The sequence below is a fragment of the Elephantulus edwardii genome, unplaced genomic scaffold (genome assembly GCF_000299155.1).
Source record: "Elephantulus edwardii isolate Elephantulus edwardi_28Jun2011 unplaced genomic scaffold, EleEdw1.0 scaffold00531, whole genome shotgun sequence".
Taxonomy (NCBI): domain Eukaryota; kingdom Metazoa; phylum Chordata; class Mammalia; order Macroscelidea; family Macroscelididae; genus Elephantulus; species Elephantulus edwardii.
The window spans coordinates 128,657-146,422 of record NW_006400281.1 but is presented as its reverse complement, the minus strand read 5'-3'; the positions used below and the strand labels follow the sequence as shown (position 1 = coordinate 146,422).

General features: G+C 37.6%; 1 protein-coding gene across 1 annotated transcript in view; it reads left to right on the top strand.

The window, feature by feature from the left end:
• SH2D4B (SH2 domain containing 4B) overlaps positions 1 to 17,766 on the top strand; it is a 295,071-nt gene that overhangs the window by 177,327 nt on the left and 99,978 nt on the right. The window contains exon 4 of the mRNA XM_006903190.1: positions 4,490 to 4,637. Within this exon, the coding sequence (XP_006903252.1) occupies positions 4,490 to 4,637 (148 nt within the window). The remainder of the gene's footprint in view (positions 1 to 4,489; positions 4,638 to 17,766) is intronic.

Sequence of the window (17,766 nt, the reverse complement as noted above, 5' to 3'; positions counted from 1 at the left end):
GGCGCAGGAGGGGAAGACCCTCTATGAGATGGATTGACTCGGTGACTGGGGTAATTGGGATGGGTGTGTCAGAGGCAATGCAATTGGTGCAGGATAGAGCAGGGTTTACGGCTGTTGTGCATAGGGTCGGTATGAGTCAGAAATGACTCGACGGCACATAACAACAACAACAAGAAATCCTAAGTGAAGATGTGAATGTAAGTCTACAGATCGAAAGCATTCTACTTGCCTAGTACAAAGAATGAAAGAAAATCCACATGAATGTTCACCATTTGGGAAAGTCTAGAATATGAGTGAAATAGAGACCTGAGAGACTGCCAAAGAGAAAAATTAGCATCTATACAGAACAATAGGGGTCAGAGTGGCAGTATTGGACATGGAAATATGATGTAAGGTCTTCCACATTCTGCAGGAAATTGATTCCCAAAATTTTATATTAAACTGTATTTGCATTTGAGAGTAGCAAAATAGGCACTGCAGGACAAGAAAAGACTCAGAAAATGTCTATATGTCCTTCCCTAAGAATTATTCAATATGATGTGTTGCTTTAAAATGAGGGAGTAACCAGAAAAGATGAGGATAGATGAAGTTTTCCATCTCAGGAAGCCTTAGCTGGGACAACACCGGAGCAAACTGGAGACTGGAGTTACTGTTTTTGAGAGGTTAGAGCATATCTTTGAAGAAACTGCTGTACACTCTCTTATAATAAAATATATTTACTTGATTAATTGCAGAAGTTTGTAAATAAGAAATTTGAGAAAATTCACTTTTCATCTCCTAGATAGAATAATTCTTAATTTAGTAACAAAAAAAAAGGCACCAGAAATTGATAGTATACCAATTGATGTATTTCAACTAACAGATGCTGCTCTAGATATGCCAAGAAATCTGGAGGACAACCACTTCACCAGCTGACTGGAAGAGATATATTATTTGTTCCCATTCCAAAGAAAGGTGACCCAACAGAGTGTGGAAATTATTGAACAGTATCATTGATATCACATGCAAACAAGATTCTGCTAAAGATTATCCAAAACCAACTGGAACATCAACAGAGAACTACCAGAAGTGCAGGCTGGCTTTAGAAGGGGTCGTGGTACTAGGAGTATTATAGCTAATGTCAGGTGGATCTTGGCTGAAAGCAGGGAGTACAAAAGGAATGTCTATCTGTGCTTTATTGATCATGCAAGGCATTTGACTGTGTGACCAACTGTGGTTGACTCTGAGAAAATGGGAATTCCAGAACACTTGATTGTGCTAACACAAAACCTATTCTTGGACCAGGAGGCAGTGATCACAACAGAGCAAGGAAACACTGCATGGTTCAATGATGGGAAGGATGCATGCCAGGAATGTGTGCTATCTCCATACTTTTTCAACCTATATATGCAGAACAGATTATCCAGGAGGCTGGGCTGTATGAGAAGTGTGGCATAAGGTTTGGTGGAAGATTCATCAACAATGTGAGTTATGCAGATTACACAACCCTGCTTCCTGAAACTGAGAAGGGCTTGAAACGCTTGCTACAGAAGGTCAAGAACTGCGGTCTTCAGTATGGATTTCGGCTCAATATCAAGGAGACAAAGATTCTCACCACTGGGCCAACTGACAGCATCAGGATGGATGGTAAAGAAATTGAGATTGTTAACAGCTTTAGTTTGCTTGCCTCCACAGTCAACAATCTTGGTACCAGCAGCCAGGAAATTAAAAAATGTATTGTGATAGGAAAGTCTGATGTTAAAGACCTCTCCAAAGTACTGAAGAGCAATGGTGTCACTCTGGAGCCTGAGGTGCGCCCGACACAGGCCATGGTCTTTGCAATCACTTGCTATGTGTCAGAGAGGACAGAAGGAGAATTGCTTCCTTTGAGCTGTGGTGTTGGAGAAGAGTATTCAATATACCATGGACTGCTCAGAAAACGAACAGGTTCATCCTAGAGAGCGTTACAGCAGGCTGCTTCTTGGAGGCAAAGATTCTGAAGCTTCATCTGACATACTTTGGACATGTTGCAAGAAGGGACCAGTCCTTGGAGAAAGACGTCATGTTTGGGATGGTGGAAGGACAGCGCAGGAAAGAAAGACCCTCTATGAGGTGGACTGATTCCGTGACTGGGATAATCAAGGTAGGTGTGTTGTAGACAGTGAAACTGGCAACAGGACCAAGTGGGGTTTAGGGCTGTTGTACATAGGGTTGCTATGAATCACAGGTGACTTGATGGCACATAACAACAACAGTACAAAAAACCCAGGAAGATCTGGTGGCCTAGTGTCAAGAAGATGCACTGCAATCCTTAAGTCACAAGGTTGGAGGCCACCAGCTGCTCTGCGGGAGAAGGGTAGGCAATCTCTTCCCATGAGATTAACTGTCTCAGAAAACTCACTGGAGGGTAAGCTATGAGTCAGTTTTGACTGGACAGTACACAACAATAAAAACAGTATAAAAATGTGAAAGAAAAAAGTTTTATGTTCCTGAATATAAGAAACCATTAACTATAATTTGCATTATTATTTTTATTACAAAGAATGAAAAAAATGATGTGAATTTAAAAGACGAGTAATATGTTGCGTGACTCACTGATATTAAATAGTTGAAAATGTGCTTCTGAGTACTGCTGAAAGTAAGCATCTTACTCAGCTTTGCAATGAATTAAATTTACTGTGATCATTGATTTAAACACATTGTACGTTTATGCAAGAACCAGAAAGAAGTATTGGGGGGGGTGTATTTAGAAGCAGGAGTGGCATCCACTTCCTAAGCAACATGCCTCTGAAAACTCTATGAACTTTGAGAAATGATAATAGTTACAGAAAGGCTTCAGACGTTTTGTTCATATGGTTTCTATGAATTGTGCGTGACTCCACCACCACCACCACCACCCCCACACACAGACACACACACATGAAATATGAGTGTTAAAAATGAAGTCAGTAATGTTTCTAATAGACTAATCAGTATGGACGTAACTACCTGAATGAACAACTAAAGCAATTGAAAAAAATTGCACAAAGGAAGAATGATGAGAAATCCCTTCTAAGGCAATATACAGCCTTGGAAATCCAATTGTAAGTTAGCCCTGAGTCAGTTCTGAATTAACGGCTTTGGATTTTTTTACTGTTGTTTTCAAGACAAGTCTTTAGATCTATTTGATCCTTTTAGTATATGCATGTTGTTTGAAGTAAATAAAAATCTAACCCCAAATTTATTGTTGTCAAATGGATTCTAATTCCTAGTGGCCCTGTCAGACACAGAAGAACTATCCCTTAGAATCTCCAAGACTGTCTTTACTAAAAAAACAGACTGTGTCCTCTTTCTCCTGACAAGAGACTGATGAGTTTGCACTCACCACCTTTTTGTTAGTGGCCATTGAGCCAGTGGGACTTCTGAAGTAAAGTAGAGGAAGGCACACCACACTCTCCACATTCAATGATTTTGGAGTTTAAAAATAAGAGACATTCAAGGTCCCCAAACAAACTATCTCGCTCTGAAATAATGTGGCATTGTAATTGTTATGTGCCATCGAGTCGCTTGCTACTCATAGCGACCCTATATACAACAGCCCTTAACTCTGCTCTATACCTTGCCAATCTTATTGTCTCCTACATGCTTATCCTCATTACCCAAGCAACGGAATCAATCCATCTCATCAAGAGTTTTCCTCTCCTGTGCTGTCCTTCTACCCTTCCAAGCTTGTTGTCCCTCTCCGAGGACTGATCCCCTTATAACATGTCCAAAGTATGACGTCCCTCTCCAAGGACTGATCCCGTCTTGTAACATGTTCAAAGTATGTGAGACAGAGCTTCAAAATCCTTGCCCCCTTGAAGCAGTCCTGTTTCACCCTCTCTGGGATGAACTTGTTTGTTCTCCTAGCAGTCCATGGTATATTCAATACTCTTCTCCAGCACAAAACCTCAAAGGCATCAATTCTCCTTCTATCATCCCTAGTCATTGTCCAGCTCTCTGATGCATAGCAAGTGATTGCAAAGACCATGGCCTATATCAGTCACATCTTAGTCCCCAGTCTTAGATCGTTGCTACTCAGTACCTTGGAGAGGTCTCTGACAGCAGACTTTCCCAATGCAATTATTTTTATTTCCTGGCTGCTGGTACCAAGAGTGTTGATTGTAGAGCCAAGAAAATGGAAGCTGTAAACAATCTCAGTTAAATTATAATTATGTTCTGCTTGATTGACTTTCATGAATTACAGAGAGAGAGAGAGAGAGAGAGAAGGGGGGAAGAACACAACAGTTGTCAGCTCATCTTTGTGGAATGTGTTTAACCTTGTTTCATGTATTTCAGCCATTTGATCCTTATTTTGGCCTTGTCAGTCAGGGATAATTTCTGCAAGTTCTCGTATTTAGAGGCTGAGACATGGAGGACACTATTGGCACACTCCCCTGAGTGACTTCAGCCTTGAATTAGCTACAGAATCACAAAGTCAACTTTTCCTTCTTTATGGAGCATAAGGTCGCCTGCTGTCATTCTGTTTTAGAGAAAAGAAGAAGAGGAGAGAAAAAAACAAGAAGAGCAGATCCGCTTCCAGGAAGAACTTAGGGCCAAAGAGCTCTACCGGACCCTGAAGCAGGCCCAGATGCAGAGGCATGCCAGTGAGAAGGAGCAGCATGAGTGGGAAGAGCAGTGTGAGTATCCATCCTCCCCACAGATTATCAGTTGTAAACTAACTGTTTTTATTGAGTGTTGTTGTTGTTGTGTATACCATTGAGTTAGAACTGACCCATAGCTGACCCTCTAGCGAGTTTTCAGTGGCAGTTAATTGCACGGAAGAATATTGCCCATCCTTCTACCATGGAGCAGCTGTACTTAGAGATTGCAGTACAGCTTTTTACCACCAGGTCACCAAAACTCCCTTAGCTGTGTGCATTTTCCTGCCAATGAAGAGTAGAGTCTACCCTCAAGGAATTTATGTATTATTTGTAAATAGTTAAAAAAAGAAAACCTGCTATTTCTGGAATAGGCAGAAATCTCCTGGCTCTGTGTTAAATTCCAAGGACCTAGAGATGATGGATAATGAATATATTACATATATTTGGGACATAAAGTGACTGTTCTTGAGGGGTTTCAGATGATGTATGTTATGAAGTGAGACTTGATGGAGTACTTTGAAGCCAAGAGGATTGACATGTGTAAAGGTGTTGTGACAAAGGATTTTAATGCTTAGGAAGTTGGAGACATGTGGGATGTTCATGTTGGAATATGACAAGTAGAGTTGAAAAAGGAAGGTGGAACTAAATTTGAAGGATAGCTGATGGTAAATTTTAATGGTGTTAACATGTTGTTAAGTGCCTGAGTGGAGCCAACCCATAGATGATCTTCTAGTTGGTTTTCAGAGGCTATAAATTGCACAGGAAAGGATTACATCTTTTTCTCTCACACAGTAATTGGTGGATTTGAACTGCCTGATTTTGAGTTCATTTTTGTACAGGGTACAACTTAAAGTTTTCTGTATATTCACAAAGTTATGGAAGCATCACTGTTATATACCACTAGAACATTTTTTCCTGGTTGTTGAAACTGTAAACAGCAGGATACATATCAATGAAACAATTTTTATATGTACAATTCAGAGATATTATTCTTCAAATTGTGTTCTCATCCTTCTTTTCAAAATTGCTCTTCTCCCATTGACATATACTTACTATCTCTGTGAAGTTCCCCAATTAACCTTTAGAATTCCCTTTTTTCCATTTAATCTCTTTATTATTGTTGTTATGTGCCGTCGAGTCGTTTCTGACTCATAGCGACCCTATGCACAACAGCCCTAAACCCTGCTCTCTCCTGCACCAACCGCACTGCCTCTGACACACCCATCCCGAGTGCCCCAGTCACTGAATCGATCCACCTCATAGAGGGGATCCACCTCATAGAGGGTCTTCCCCTCCTGCACTGTCCCTCCACCCTCCCAAGCATGATGTCCCTCTCCAAGGACCCGTCCCTCCTGGCAACATGTCCAAAGTATGTCAGACGAAGCCCCAGAATCCTTGCCTCCAAGGAGTAGCTTGGTTTAATCCTCTCCAAGATGAATCTGTTTGTTTTCCTGGCAGTCCATGGTACATTCAGTACCCTTCTCCAGCACCACAGCTCAAAAGCATCCACTCTCCTTCTGTCCTCCCTAGTCATTGTCCAACTCTCTGATGCATAACAAGCGATTGCAAAGACCATGGCCTGTATCAGGTGCACCTTAGTCTCCAGAGAGACACTGTTGCTCCTGAGTACCTTTGAGAGGTCCCCAACAGCAGACTTTCCCATCGCGATACGCTTTTTGATTTCCTGACTGCTGGTGCCAAGAGCGTTCACTGTGGAGCCGAGCAAACTGAAGCTGTGAACACTCTCAATCTCTTCGTCATCCATCCTGACGCTGCCAATTGGTCCAGTGGTGAGAATCTTTGTCTTCTTGACATTGAGCCTCAGTCCATACTGAAGGCTGCAGTCCTTGAACCTTCGCAGCAAGTGCATCAGGTCCTCCTCAGTTCAGCAAGCAGGGTTGTGTCATCTGCATAACGCAGATTGTTAATAGATCTTCCACCAATCCTGATGCCACAATTCTCCTCATAGAGCCCAGCTTCTCGGATAATCTGTTCTGCATACTGTTGAAAAGGTATGGAGACAAGATGCATCCCTGGCGTACACCCTTCCCAATTTTGAACCATGCAGTGTTACCCTGCTCTGTTCTGACTACTGCCTCTTGATCCAAGTACAGGTTTTGCATTAGCACAATTAAATGTTCTGGGATTCCCACAGTTTTTAAAAGTGCATAATATTCAAGGTGGATATTTTTTATAATAATCTAAGCTATTTGATTTGTGCATATGAAAATTGGACAATGAATAAAGATCAAAGAAGAATTGATGTCTTTGAATTGTGGTGTTAGTAAAGAATATTGAATATCTCATGAACTGCCATAACAACAAGAAAATCTGTCTTGAAGGCGAGCAACCAAGGTGGTCCTTAGAGGCAAGGATTATGAAACATCATCTCACATTTCTTAGGTGTGCTTAAGGATGTGTCAGTATTTGGGGGGGAAAATATCATGCTTAGAAAAGTAGATATTTATCAAGAAAGTAAGAACTCCAATGAGCTGAATTCCAATAGTGACTGCAACATAGGGTGATTTTGAGAATAGTGCAGAACAATTCACAGGGTCACTATGAGTCTGAGTTGTCTCCACTTAAAAAGACTACTTGATTTAAGGAAGACTTCATGTTGTGTTTTTTATTTCATCTCATCATTATCTCATTACAGTCAAGTAAAAAACTGTCTCTCAAGCAGGTTTTTAGAGACCAAATAAAAGGGAGCAGATAGTCTATATTCTCTTCTTAGGGGTACTGGTGGATTTGAACCTCCAGAGAGTCACCACCTTTGGGTTAGCAGTGGAACTCCTTACTCTTTAGACAACGAGACCTGTATTTTTATTTAATTTTTATATTTTCGTTGTTTTTTTAAAATTGAAGTTTTAATGAAAGCTTACAGAGACTTTGTACTTCCATTCATACTTTGTTGCACACTTTTCTCCCTGCCCACTCCTACCCCCAATTCATTTTCTATTTGAAAAGAAAAAAAAAAATCTTTCATTGTTTAACTATCCACATCCCCCGAGTCCACTTTACTATGCAGCTTTTGTTCTGGACTCTTTTCGTGAAAATAATACCTAATAATATATTCCTTTTAAATAGTTCTATCCCTCATCTGTCTCAATGCAGTACATATTATTTACCCCCTCATTTCTTAGGTTCCTCTGAACCCCTATGGCAGTCTCAATTTACAACAGTGGCACCATGTAGTATTTGTCCTTTTGTGACTGAGATACTTGACTCAGCATAATATCCTTCAGGGTCACCCACTTTGTATAATATTTCATGAGTCCTTGTTTTTCAATGCAGCATAGTATTCAATTGTATGGACATACCACAGCTTCTCTACCCATTCATTTGTTGATGGGCACTTGAGTTGTTTCCAACTCTTTGCTATTGTGAATAAAGCAGCAATAAACATGGATGTACATATATCTGCTTAGGTGACAGTTCTGGTTTCTTTAGGGTTTATACCCAGTAGTGAAATGGCTGGGTCAAATGGTATTTCTATTTGCAACTTTTTGAGAAAGTGCCATACAACCTTCCATAGTGGTTGCACCATTTTACACTTCCACCAACAGTGAATAAGGGTTCCGGTTTCTCTACAACCTCACCAGCATTTGTTGTTTGCTGCTCTGTTGAACTTTGCTATTCTTACTGGGGTGAGATGATATCTCATAGTAGTTTTGATTTGCATCTCTGTTAGAGCTAGGGATTTTGAACATTTCTTCATGTGTTTGTTCACCATCCGAATGTCTTCTTTGGTGAAGTATCTGTTAACATCCTGTACCCATTTTGCAATTGGATTGTTTACCTTTATCTTGTTGTAGTGCTGTAGTATTCTATAAATTGTAGATATAAGTCCCTTATCAGACATGCAATTGTTGTTATTGTTGTTGTTAGGTGCTGTCAAGTCATAGACAACTCATGAGCACTGTTCATAGAATTTCCATAGGCAAGCCATTTCGGAAGTGGATGCCACTCCTGTTTCCAAACTTGTTTTAATCAGAAACTCCACCAAATACTGTCTGCCATGAGTAACCATTATCACATTTGGCACATTAGTGTCGAATTACCAAATTTCCCCCCCCCCCCCCCCCGTCTGTGGCTTTTCCTTTTACCCTGTTCGAGAAGTTTTTGAATGTGCATAGGGATTTGATTCTTAGAAGGTCTCATTAATCTATTTTATATTCTCCTGGTTGTAGGTTTTCCAGGATGTTTGGAAGACTGTACAATGTTGTGGATTAAGGCTTCTAGAGTTTTCCCAAGCTATTCTCTAAAGAAGTTTATAGTCCTTGGTTTTAGTCCTAGGTTCTTGATCCACTTTGAGTTGGTTTTTGTGTATGGTGTGAGGTGTGGCTTTTGCTTGAGATTTCTGCACATAGTTTTCCTATTTTGCCAACACTACTAAAAATGCTGTTATTTCCCCACTTAACTTATTTTATCTCTTTGTAAAAATTCAGTTGTCCATAGGTAGATGGGCTGATTTCTGGAGTCTCAATTCTATTCCGTTGATCTATGTGTGTGTTATAGTACCAGTACCATGCTGTCTTGATCAAACTGGCAGTGTAGTAGGTTTTGAAATCAGAGAGTGAGACTCCTCCTACCTTGCTTCTGTATTTAAGAAATACTTTGCTTATTCGGGGTCTCTTTCCATTCCAAGTGATATTGAAGATTGCCTTCCCATCTCTTTGAAGAATGGAATTTGTATCTGTATCGGGATTGCATTGAACATGTAAAGTGCATTTGGTAGCACAATGCGGAGTCTTCCTATTCAAGGGCAAGGTATATTCTTCCATTTCTCTAGGTCTCTTTTTTTTTCTCTCCTTGTAATAATGTTTTGTAATTTTCTTTGTGTTTCTGGGTAGATTTACTCTCAAGTATTTAATTTTGTAGTAAGCTATTGTGATGGGTATTGTTTTTCTAAATGCTAGTTCTGTATTCTCTTTCTCACTGTAGAGAAATCCAATTGATTTTTGTATGTTGTATCCTGCCACTTTGCTGAATTGATCAACTATTTCCATTAGTTTTCTTGCTGAGTCTTTAGGGTTTTCTAAGTATACTATCATATCATCTGCATATAGGGATAATTTTACCTCCTCTTTGCCAATTTAGATACTTCTTATTTCCTTCTCTTGTTTAATTGCTATTGATAAGAACTCCAATACAATATTTAATAGGAGAGATGATAATGTTCCTGTTCTCAAAGGGAATGCCTTTAATTTCTCTCCATTGGGAACAATTTTGGCTCTTGGTTTTGCCTATATACTTTTTACTATGTTGAGAAAATTCCCCTCTAATCCTATTTTGTTGAATGTTTTAATCAGGAAAGGGCGTTGGATTTTGTCAAAGGCATTTTCTGCATCAATTTACAGGATCATGAAGTTCTTATTCTTTGCTTTGTTAATGTAATGAATTACACTGATTGTGTTTCTTATGTTGAACCATCCTTGCATATTTGTTATGAATCCTACTTGGTCATGAAGAATTATTTTTTTGATGTTTCATTGGATTCTGTTGGCATGATTTTATTCAAGATTTTTGCATCTATGTTCATGAGAGATGTTGACCTATAGTTTTCTATTTTGGTGGTATCTTTATCTGACTTTGTTATCAAGGATATGTTTGCTTCATAGAATTTATCTGAGAGGATTCCATCATTTTCTGTTTTATTAAATACTTTATGTAGAAATGGGACAGTTGGTTGTTTTTTTTTTTTTTTACCTTTTAAATTTCTTTTTTTTTGTAATATGTTCAGGTGTCCAATTTCAGATTGTTTCAGTTTGGGTAGGTTGTGAATTTGTAAGTATTTGTCCATTTCCTCTAGATTTTCTTACTTGTTTGAGTATAGTTTTTCATAATGTTCCATTGTTAGCCTTTTTATTTTAGTTGGTTCTATTGTGATATTGCCTGTTTCATCTTTTACTCTGATTGTGTCTTTTCCTTTGTTAGTATTGCTAGTGGTTTGCCAATTTTATTGACCTTTTATTTCTTTTTCTGACTCCATTTTTGTTGTTTGGTTTATTGTCAAACCCACTCTTCCTATTTCCTTTATGCTCTAAATATGGAAAAACAGATGAAGAGAGTTGCATATTTCTTCCTTCGGCACTGGCAAGACGTTCAAACCACATACACCCCAGAACATGCACAGCAAGCCTCATTGTGGCCTAATTTCTTAACATAGTATAATGGAGCCAGTTTCTTTTCTGCCTTCTCTAAAGCCATTTTTTTTAAATAACCTATTTCTTCTTTCTGCATTTGAAATTTACTCTTAATCTTTAGCGTTACACAGTTCCATTAAAATGAAACTGAATTTATTTTTATTTGTTCTGCCTGGTATTCACTGGAACTTTCTAAATCTATATGATAGCATTGTTTATCAGAGCTGTGATATTCCCATACTACAATGAGAATAAAATTAAAACATGAAATTCAAGGTAACTTTGAATAATATGCTTATGCTGAAAATTGACTTCAAGTCTTGGTTCTTATTCTAGTTTCAAAATTGTACTTATTTTGTACTCCCTTGAATATTTTTTACTAACTTGCCAGCATATTTGTCTTTGAAAATATGGGTTTTTAGGTTTTATTTAAATTTATTACTAATTTCAGTAAAAATTTACAGAGACTTTGGATTTCCATTCATTCATTGTTGCACTTTTCTCCCCTCCCAAATCTCCCCCTAGTACCTTACCCTCTTGGAAAAGTAAAAAAAGAAAAATTCTTTCGTTGTTTTAGAAACCCTCCCCTAGGTCCACTCCACTCCACCATGTATCCTTTGCTCTAGACCCTGTCATGACAAAAATACCTAATCACATATCCCTTTTAAACAGGTTTCTCCCTTATCTATTTCACTGCAGTATACATTATTGAACCCATCTTTCTCAGCCTCTCCCCAACCCCAAGGTCTGTCCTGTTTTACAACAGTGGCACCATGCAGTATTTGTCCTTTTGTGACTGGGATACTTCACTCAGCATAATGTCCTCCGGAGTCACCCATTTGGAATAATATTGCACTTATTCCTTGTTTTTCAATGAAGCATAGTATTCCATTGTATGAATATACCACAGCTTCTCTATCCATTTGTTTGTTGATGGGCCCTTAGGTTGTTTCCAACTCCTTGCTATTGTGGACAAAGCCGCATTAAATATGGATGTGCTTATATCTGCTTGGATGTCAGTTATGGTCTCTTCGGGGTATATTCCCAGTAGTGGAATTGCTGGGACGAATGGTATCTCTATTTGTAACTTTTTGAGAAAGCACCATTCCACAGTTGTTGCACTATTTTACACTCCCACCAACAGTGAATAAGGGTTCCAGTTTCTCCACAACCTCGCCAGTATTTGTTGCTTGCTGTTCTGTTAAATTTTGCAATTCTGACTGGGGTGAGATGGTATGTCATAGTTGTTTTAATTTACATCTCTCTTAGAGCTAGGGGGTTTGAACATTTCTTCATGTGTCTGAATGTCTTCTTTGGTGAAGTGTCTGTTCATATCCTGTGCCCATTTCTCTATTGGATTATTTACCTTTATCTTGTTTGGGTGCTCAAGTATTTTATAAATTGTAGATATAAGTCTCTTATCTGATATGTCATTCCAAATACTTTTTCCCAGCTGGTGGCTTCCCTTTTTACCCTGTTGGAGAAGTTTTTGGATGTGCATAGGGATTTGATTCTTAGAAGATCCCATTCATCTATTTTATCTTCTCCTGGTTGTAGGTTTTTCAGGATACTTGGAAGACTGTTTGTGTTGTGGATTAGGGCTTCTAGCATTGTTCCTAGCTTTTCTTTAATGAAGTTTATAGTCCTTGGTTTTAGTCCTAGGCCCATGATCCACCTTGAGTTGGCTTTTGTATATGGAATGAGGTGTGGGTCGTGCTGTAGTTGTTTGCAGATACTTTTCCAATTTTGCCAACACCATTTGTTTAAAAGGCTGTAGTTTCCTCATTTAGCTGATTTCATCTCCTTGTCAAAAATCAGTTGACTATAGATAGATGGGCTGATCTCCGGGTTTTCAATTCTATTTCATTGGTCCATATGTCTGTCATTATACCAGTACCATGCTGTCTTTACCACCACGGCAGTGCAGTAGGATTTGAAATCAGAGAGTGAGATGCCTCCTAACATTCTTCTATTTTTAAGGAGTGCTTTGCTTATTCAGTTTTCTTTCCATTCCAAATGAAACTGGAGATTGTCTTTTCCATCTGGTTGAAGAATGGGATTGGTATTTGTATTGGGATTGCATTAAATGTGTAAATTGCCTTTGGTAATATTGCCATTTTCACCATATTGAGTCTTCCTATCCATGAGCAAGGGATATTCTTCCACTTCTCAAGGTCTCTTTTTGGTTCTTGTAGTAATGTTTTGTCATTTTCTCGGAACCGATATTTTGTGCTTCTGGTTAAATTTACTCCCAAGTAATTAATCTTGTGATTAGCTATTGTGAAGGGTATTGTTTTTCTTAGTTCTGGCTCTGCTTTCTTTTTGTCACTGTAGAGAAATCCAACTGAGTTTTGTATGTTGATCTTGTAACCTGCCACTGTGCTAAATTGGTCCACTGTGTCCAATAGTTTTCTTGCTGAGTCTTTAGGGTTTTCTAAGTATACTATCATGTCATCTGCATAAAGAGATAATTTTACCTCCTCTTTGCCAATTTGGATTCCTTTTATTCCCTTCTCTTGTTTTATTGCTATCGCTAAGATTTCCAAAACAATATTGAATAAAAGAGGTGATAGTGGGCATCCTTGCCTAGGTTCTGTTCTTAAGGGGAGTGCCTTTAACCTCTGTCCATTGAGAACAATGTTGGCTCTCAGGTTTGCATAGATACTTTTTACTATGTTGAAGAAATTCCCCTGTAATCCTATTTTGTTGAGTGTTTTAATCAGGAAAGGGTGTTGGATATTGTCAAAGGCCTTTTCTGCATCAATTGATGGGATCATGTGGTTTTTGTTCTTTGCTTTGTTAATGTGATGAATTACATTAATTGTTTTCCTTTGTTTAACCATCCTTGCATACCTGTTATGAATCCCACTTGGTTTTGGTGAATTATTTCTTTGATGTATCATTGGATTCTATTTGCCAGTGTTTTATTCAGGATTTTTGCATCAATGTTCATGAGAGATATTGACCTATAGTTTTCTATTTTGTTGGTGTCCTTTCCTGGCTTTGGTATCAAAGATATGTTTGCTTCATAGAATGAGTCTGAGAGAATTCCATCTTCTTCTATTTTCTAAAATAATTTATGTAGAATTGGTAACAGTTCTGCTCTGAATGTTTCATGAAATTCACTTGTCAAACCATCTGGTCCATGGCTTTTTTTGGTTGGAAGTTGTATTACCTTTTCAGTTTCTTCTTTTGTAATGGATCTGTTCAGATGTTCAGTTTCGGTTTGTGTCAATTTAGATAGGCTGTGCATTTCTAAGTATTTGTCCATTTCCTCTAGATTTTCATATTTGTTTGAGTATAGTTTTTCATAATACTCTGTTCGCTTTTTTTTTCAGTTGCGTCTGTTGTGATGTTGCCTGGTCCATCTCTTATTCAGATTATTTGTGTCTTCTCCCTCTTTTCTTTTGTGAGTTTTGCTAGTGGTTTATCGATTTTATTTACCTTTTCAAAGAACCAACTCCTAGTTTTGTTGAGAGTTTCAATTGTTTTTCTGTTTTCTATTTCATTTATTTCTGCTCTAGTTTTTATAATTTCAGTTTTTATAGAGGGTGTCCGGATTTCTTGCTGTTCTTTTTCAATTTGCTGGAGATATTGGGTTAGAGACTCAATGATCTGTTTTCCTGCCTTTTGATGTGCTTGCTTATTGCAATAAATTGACCTTTTATTACTGTTTTGGCTGTTTCCCAAAGGTTTTGTCAAGTGGTGTTTTCATTGTCATTTGTTTCAAGAAACTTTTTAATTCCATTTTTTTATTTCTTCTAGTACCCAGTCATGTTCAAGCAAGGAGTTGTTCAGCTTCCAAATGTATGGGCTTTTTTCCCCTCCTTTATCTTCTTGTTATTAATTTCTAATTTTGTAGCATTATGGTCTGAAAAGATGGTTTGTATTATTTCTATGTTTTTGAAATATTTGATGCTTGCCTTGTGACCTAGAATGTGATCCATTCTGGAGAATGTTCCATGTACATTGGAGATGATGGTATACTGTGGGTTTTGGGGTGCATTAGCCTATAAATATCTCTGATGTCAAGTTGGCTTATTGTGTAGTTTAATTCTTCAGTATCTCTGTTGAGTTGAGTTGTTTTTTTTTTCTGGTAGTTCTAGCTGTTCTTGAGAGGGGTGTGTTGAAGTCTCCAAGCACTATAGTAGCATTGTTATTTCCTTTTTCAGTTTTGTTAATATTTGTTTTGTATATTTTGCATTTCTTTTATTTGGTACATAGATATTTATTATTGTTATGCCTTCTTGTTCTATTGACCCTTTAAGCATTATGTAATGACCTTCCTTGTCCTTTGAGATTGTTTTTACATTGACATTTATTTTATCAGAGATTAATGTCGCTACTCCTGCTGTTTTCTGGTTGCCAATTGCTTGTTATATTTTACCCCACTCTTTTATTTTTAGTCTGTCTTTACCTTCATTTTTCAGGTGTGTCTCTTATAGACAACATATTGATGGATTTTGTTTTCTTATCCAATCTGCTACTCTCTTACTCTTCAGCAATGCATTTAAACCAGTCACGGTCAGTGTGACTATTGAGAGGCTAGCGTTTTTGTTTTTTTGTTTTGTTTTTATAGGCTAGGTTTTATTGCTATTGTTGAGTTCTTTTTGGTGTTGTTGCTAGTTACTTTGGACCATGTAGCTTTCTGCAGTATGTCTGTAAAAAGGACATCTCTGAGTCTTTCCTGCAACGCTGGTCTTGTTTTTACAAACTCTCTTAGGTTTTGCTTTTCTGGGAATATCTTGATCTGTCCTTCATATTTGATGGATAATTTTGCTGGGTACAGTATTCTTGGTTGACAGTTATGTTCTTTGAGTGTTTGATATATGTCCTTCAACTCTCTTCTTGCTTGCATGGTTTCTGCTGAGAAATCAGCACTTAATTTTATCTGTTCTCCGTTATAGGTTACTCTTTGTTTCTCCCTTGCAGCTTTCAGGATTCTCTCTTTATCTTTGGTTCTGGCAAATTTAACTATGATATGCCTTGATGTTTTTCTTTTGGGGTCTAATTTATATGGTGTTCACTGAGATTGATATATAGATCTAGATCTAGATATCTATAGATATATAAATATATATATATCCCTATATCTCTATGTCTATGTCTATGTCTCTGTCTCTATCTCTGTCTGTATATCTATCTATCTATCTACATTCTCTTGTTCTTTATGCCTCGAAAGTTTTCCTCTAGTAGTTCTTCCACAACTTTTTTAGTGCCTTTACTTGCTTCTTCCTTTTCTGGGATTCCAATTATACACATGCTATTTTTCTTGATGGTGTCCCACATTATTCTTATGTTTTCTTCCTTTTCCTTCTTTTTTGAGTCTGATTTTTGCTCTAGCAGTTCAATGGTGATGATTCTGTCTTCAGTTTCACTGGTTCTGTGGTCCATCTCTTCAACTCTGCTCATGTGTCCCTCCGTAATGTTGACAGCCTCTGAAACATTGGACTTTATATTTTGAAGTTCCTTGAAACAAGCGATAATGAAAATACAACATACCAAATTTCTGGGATGCACAAAACGCAGTCATCTGGGGTCAGTTCATAGCAGTAGTCAAACATAAAAAACACAGAAAGAATAAAAATTAATGATCTCTCTCAACACCTTCATCAAGCAGAAAAAGAACAATAGCAATCTAACACCACAGCCTCTAGAAGAGAGGAAATAATAAGAAAAAGAACTGAAATAAATGAGATAGAAAACAGAAAAACAATTGAAACCATCAATGAAATAAACCAGGAGTTGGTTTTTCAAAAGAGTTAATAAAATTGGCAAACTGTTAACAAAAGAAAAAAAGAAGGCACTAATAACTCAATTAATTAATGATTGAGGTGACATTATGACAGATCCAGAAGAAATTAAATCTCTATCAAAATATTATAAAAAGCTATACTCAGATAAATTTGAAAACTTAGAGTAAATGGACAAATTCCTTGAAACTCATGTCCTACCCAGATTGATATGGTCAAAGACATTGAGCAGATCATAAAAAACTCCCCCACCAAAAAGCCCTTAACTAGATGGCTTCATGACAGAATTATACCAAACATTCAGAGAAGATTTATCACCCATTTTACTTAAATTATTTCACAAAATAGAAAAAAGGGAACACCCCCAGAGACATTCTCTGAAGCAAGTATTACCCAAATAACAAAACCTGACAAAGATGTTACAAAAAGTAGACACAAAACCCCTTCACAGTATTCTAGCCAATAGAATCCAAAAGAACATAAAAAGAGTAATTCATTATGACCAAGTAGGATTCATAACTGTATGCCAGGGTGGTTAAACATAAGAAAAACAATGTAATTCAACACACTAATTAAGCAAATAACAGGAACCATGTGCTCTTAGCAATTGATAGAGAAAAGGCATTTGATAAAATCCAGAACACTTTCCTGATTAAGGCATTCAGTAAAACTGGAATAGAAGAGAATTTCCTCAATATAATGAAAAGTGTATATGCGAAATCAAGAGTCACTAATATTCTCAATGGAGAAATACTAAAAATATTTTTCTTGAGAACAGGGACAAGACAAGGATGACCACTATCACTACTTCTATTCAATATTTTATTGGAAGTACTTGCTAGGGTAATGTAACAAGAGAAAGAAATAAAAGGCATCCAAATAAGCAACTTTCCAAATCATGAACTTTCACTGTATGCAGATGGTATCACACAGAAAACCTCAAGGACTCAACAAAACAAAAAACCTGTTAGAACTAGTGGACCAATTTAGTAGGGTTACAGGATAGAATATTAATATCCAAAATTCAGTGGGATTCATCTACAGTAACAAAGAAGGAAACCAAGAAAGCAGTATAATTTATAATAGCCAACCACTAACTGAGATACTTGGGAGTGACCCTTACTAGATAAATGTTGCGCGCCTTGCCTGTCCAGCAGGAATAAGGACACAACACCCCACGGTTCCTTCTCACAGCAATTTACTTAGGAGTATGATTACAGAGGGTGGTGGAAGATGGAGTCTCTTTTCTTTGAAGATGTAGTCTCT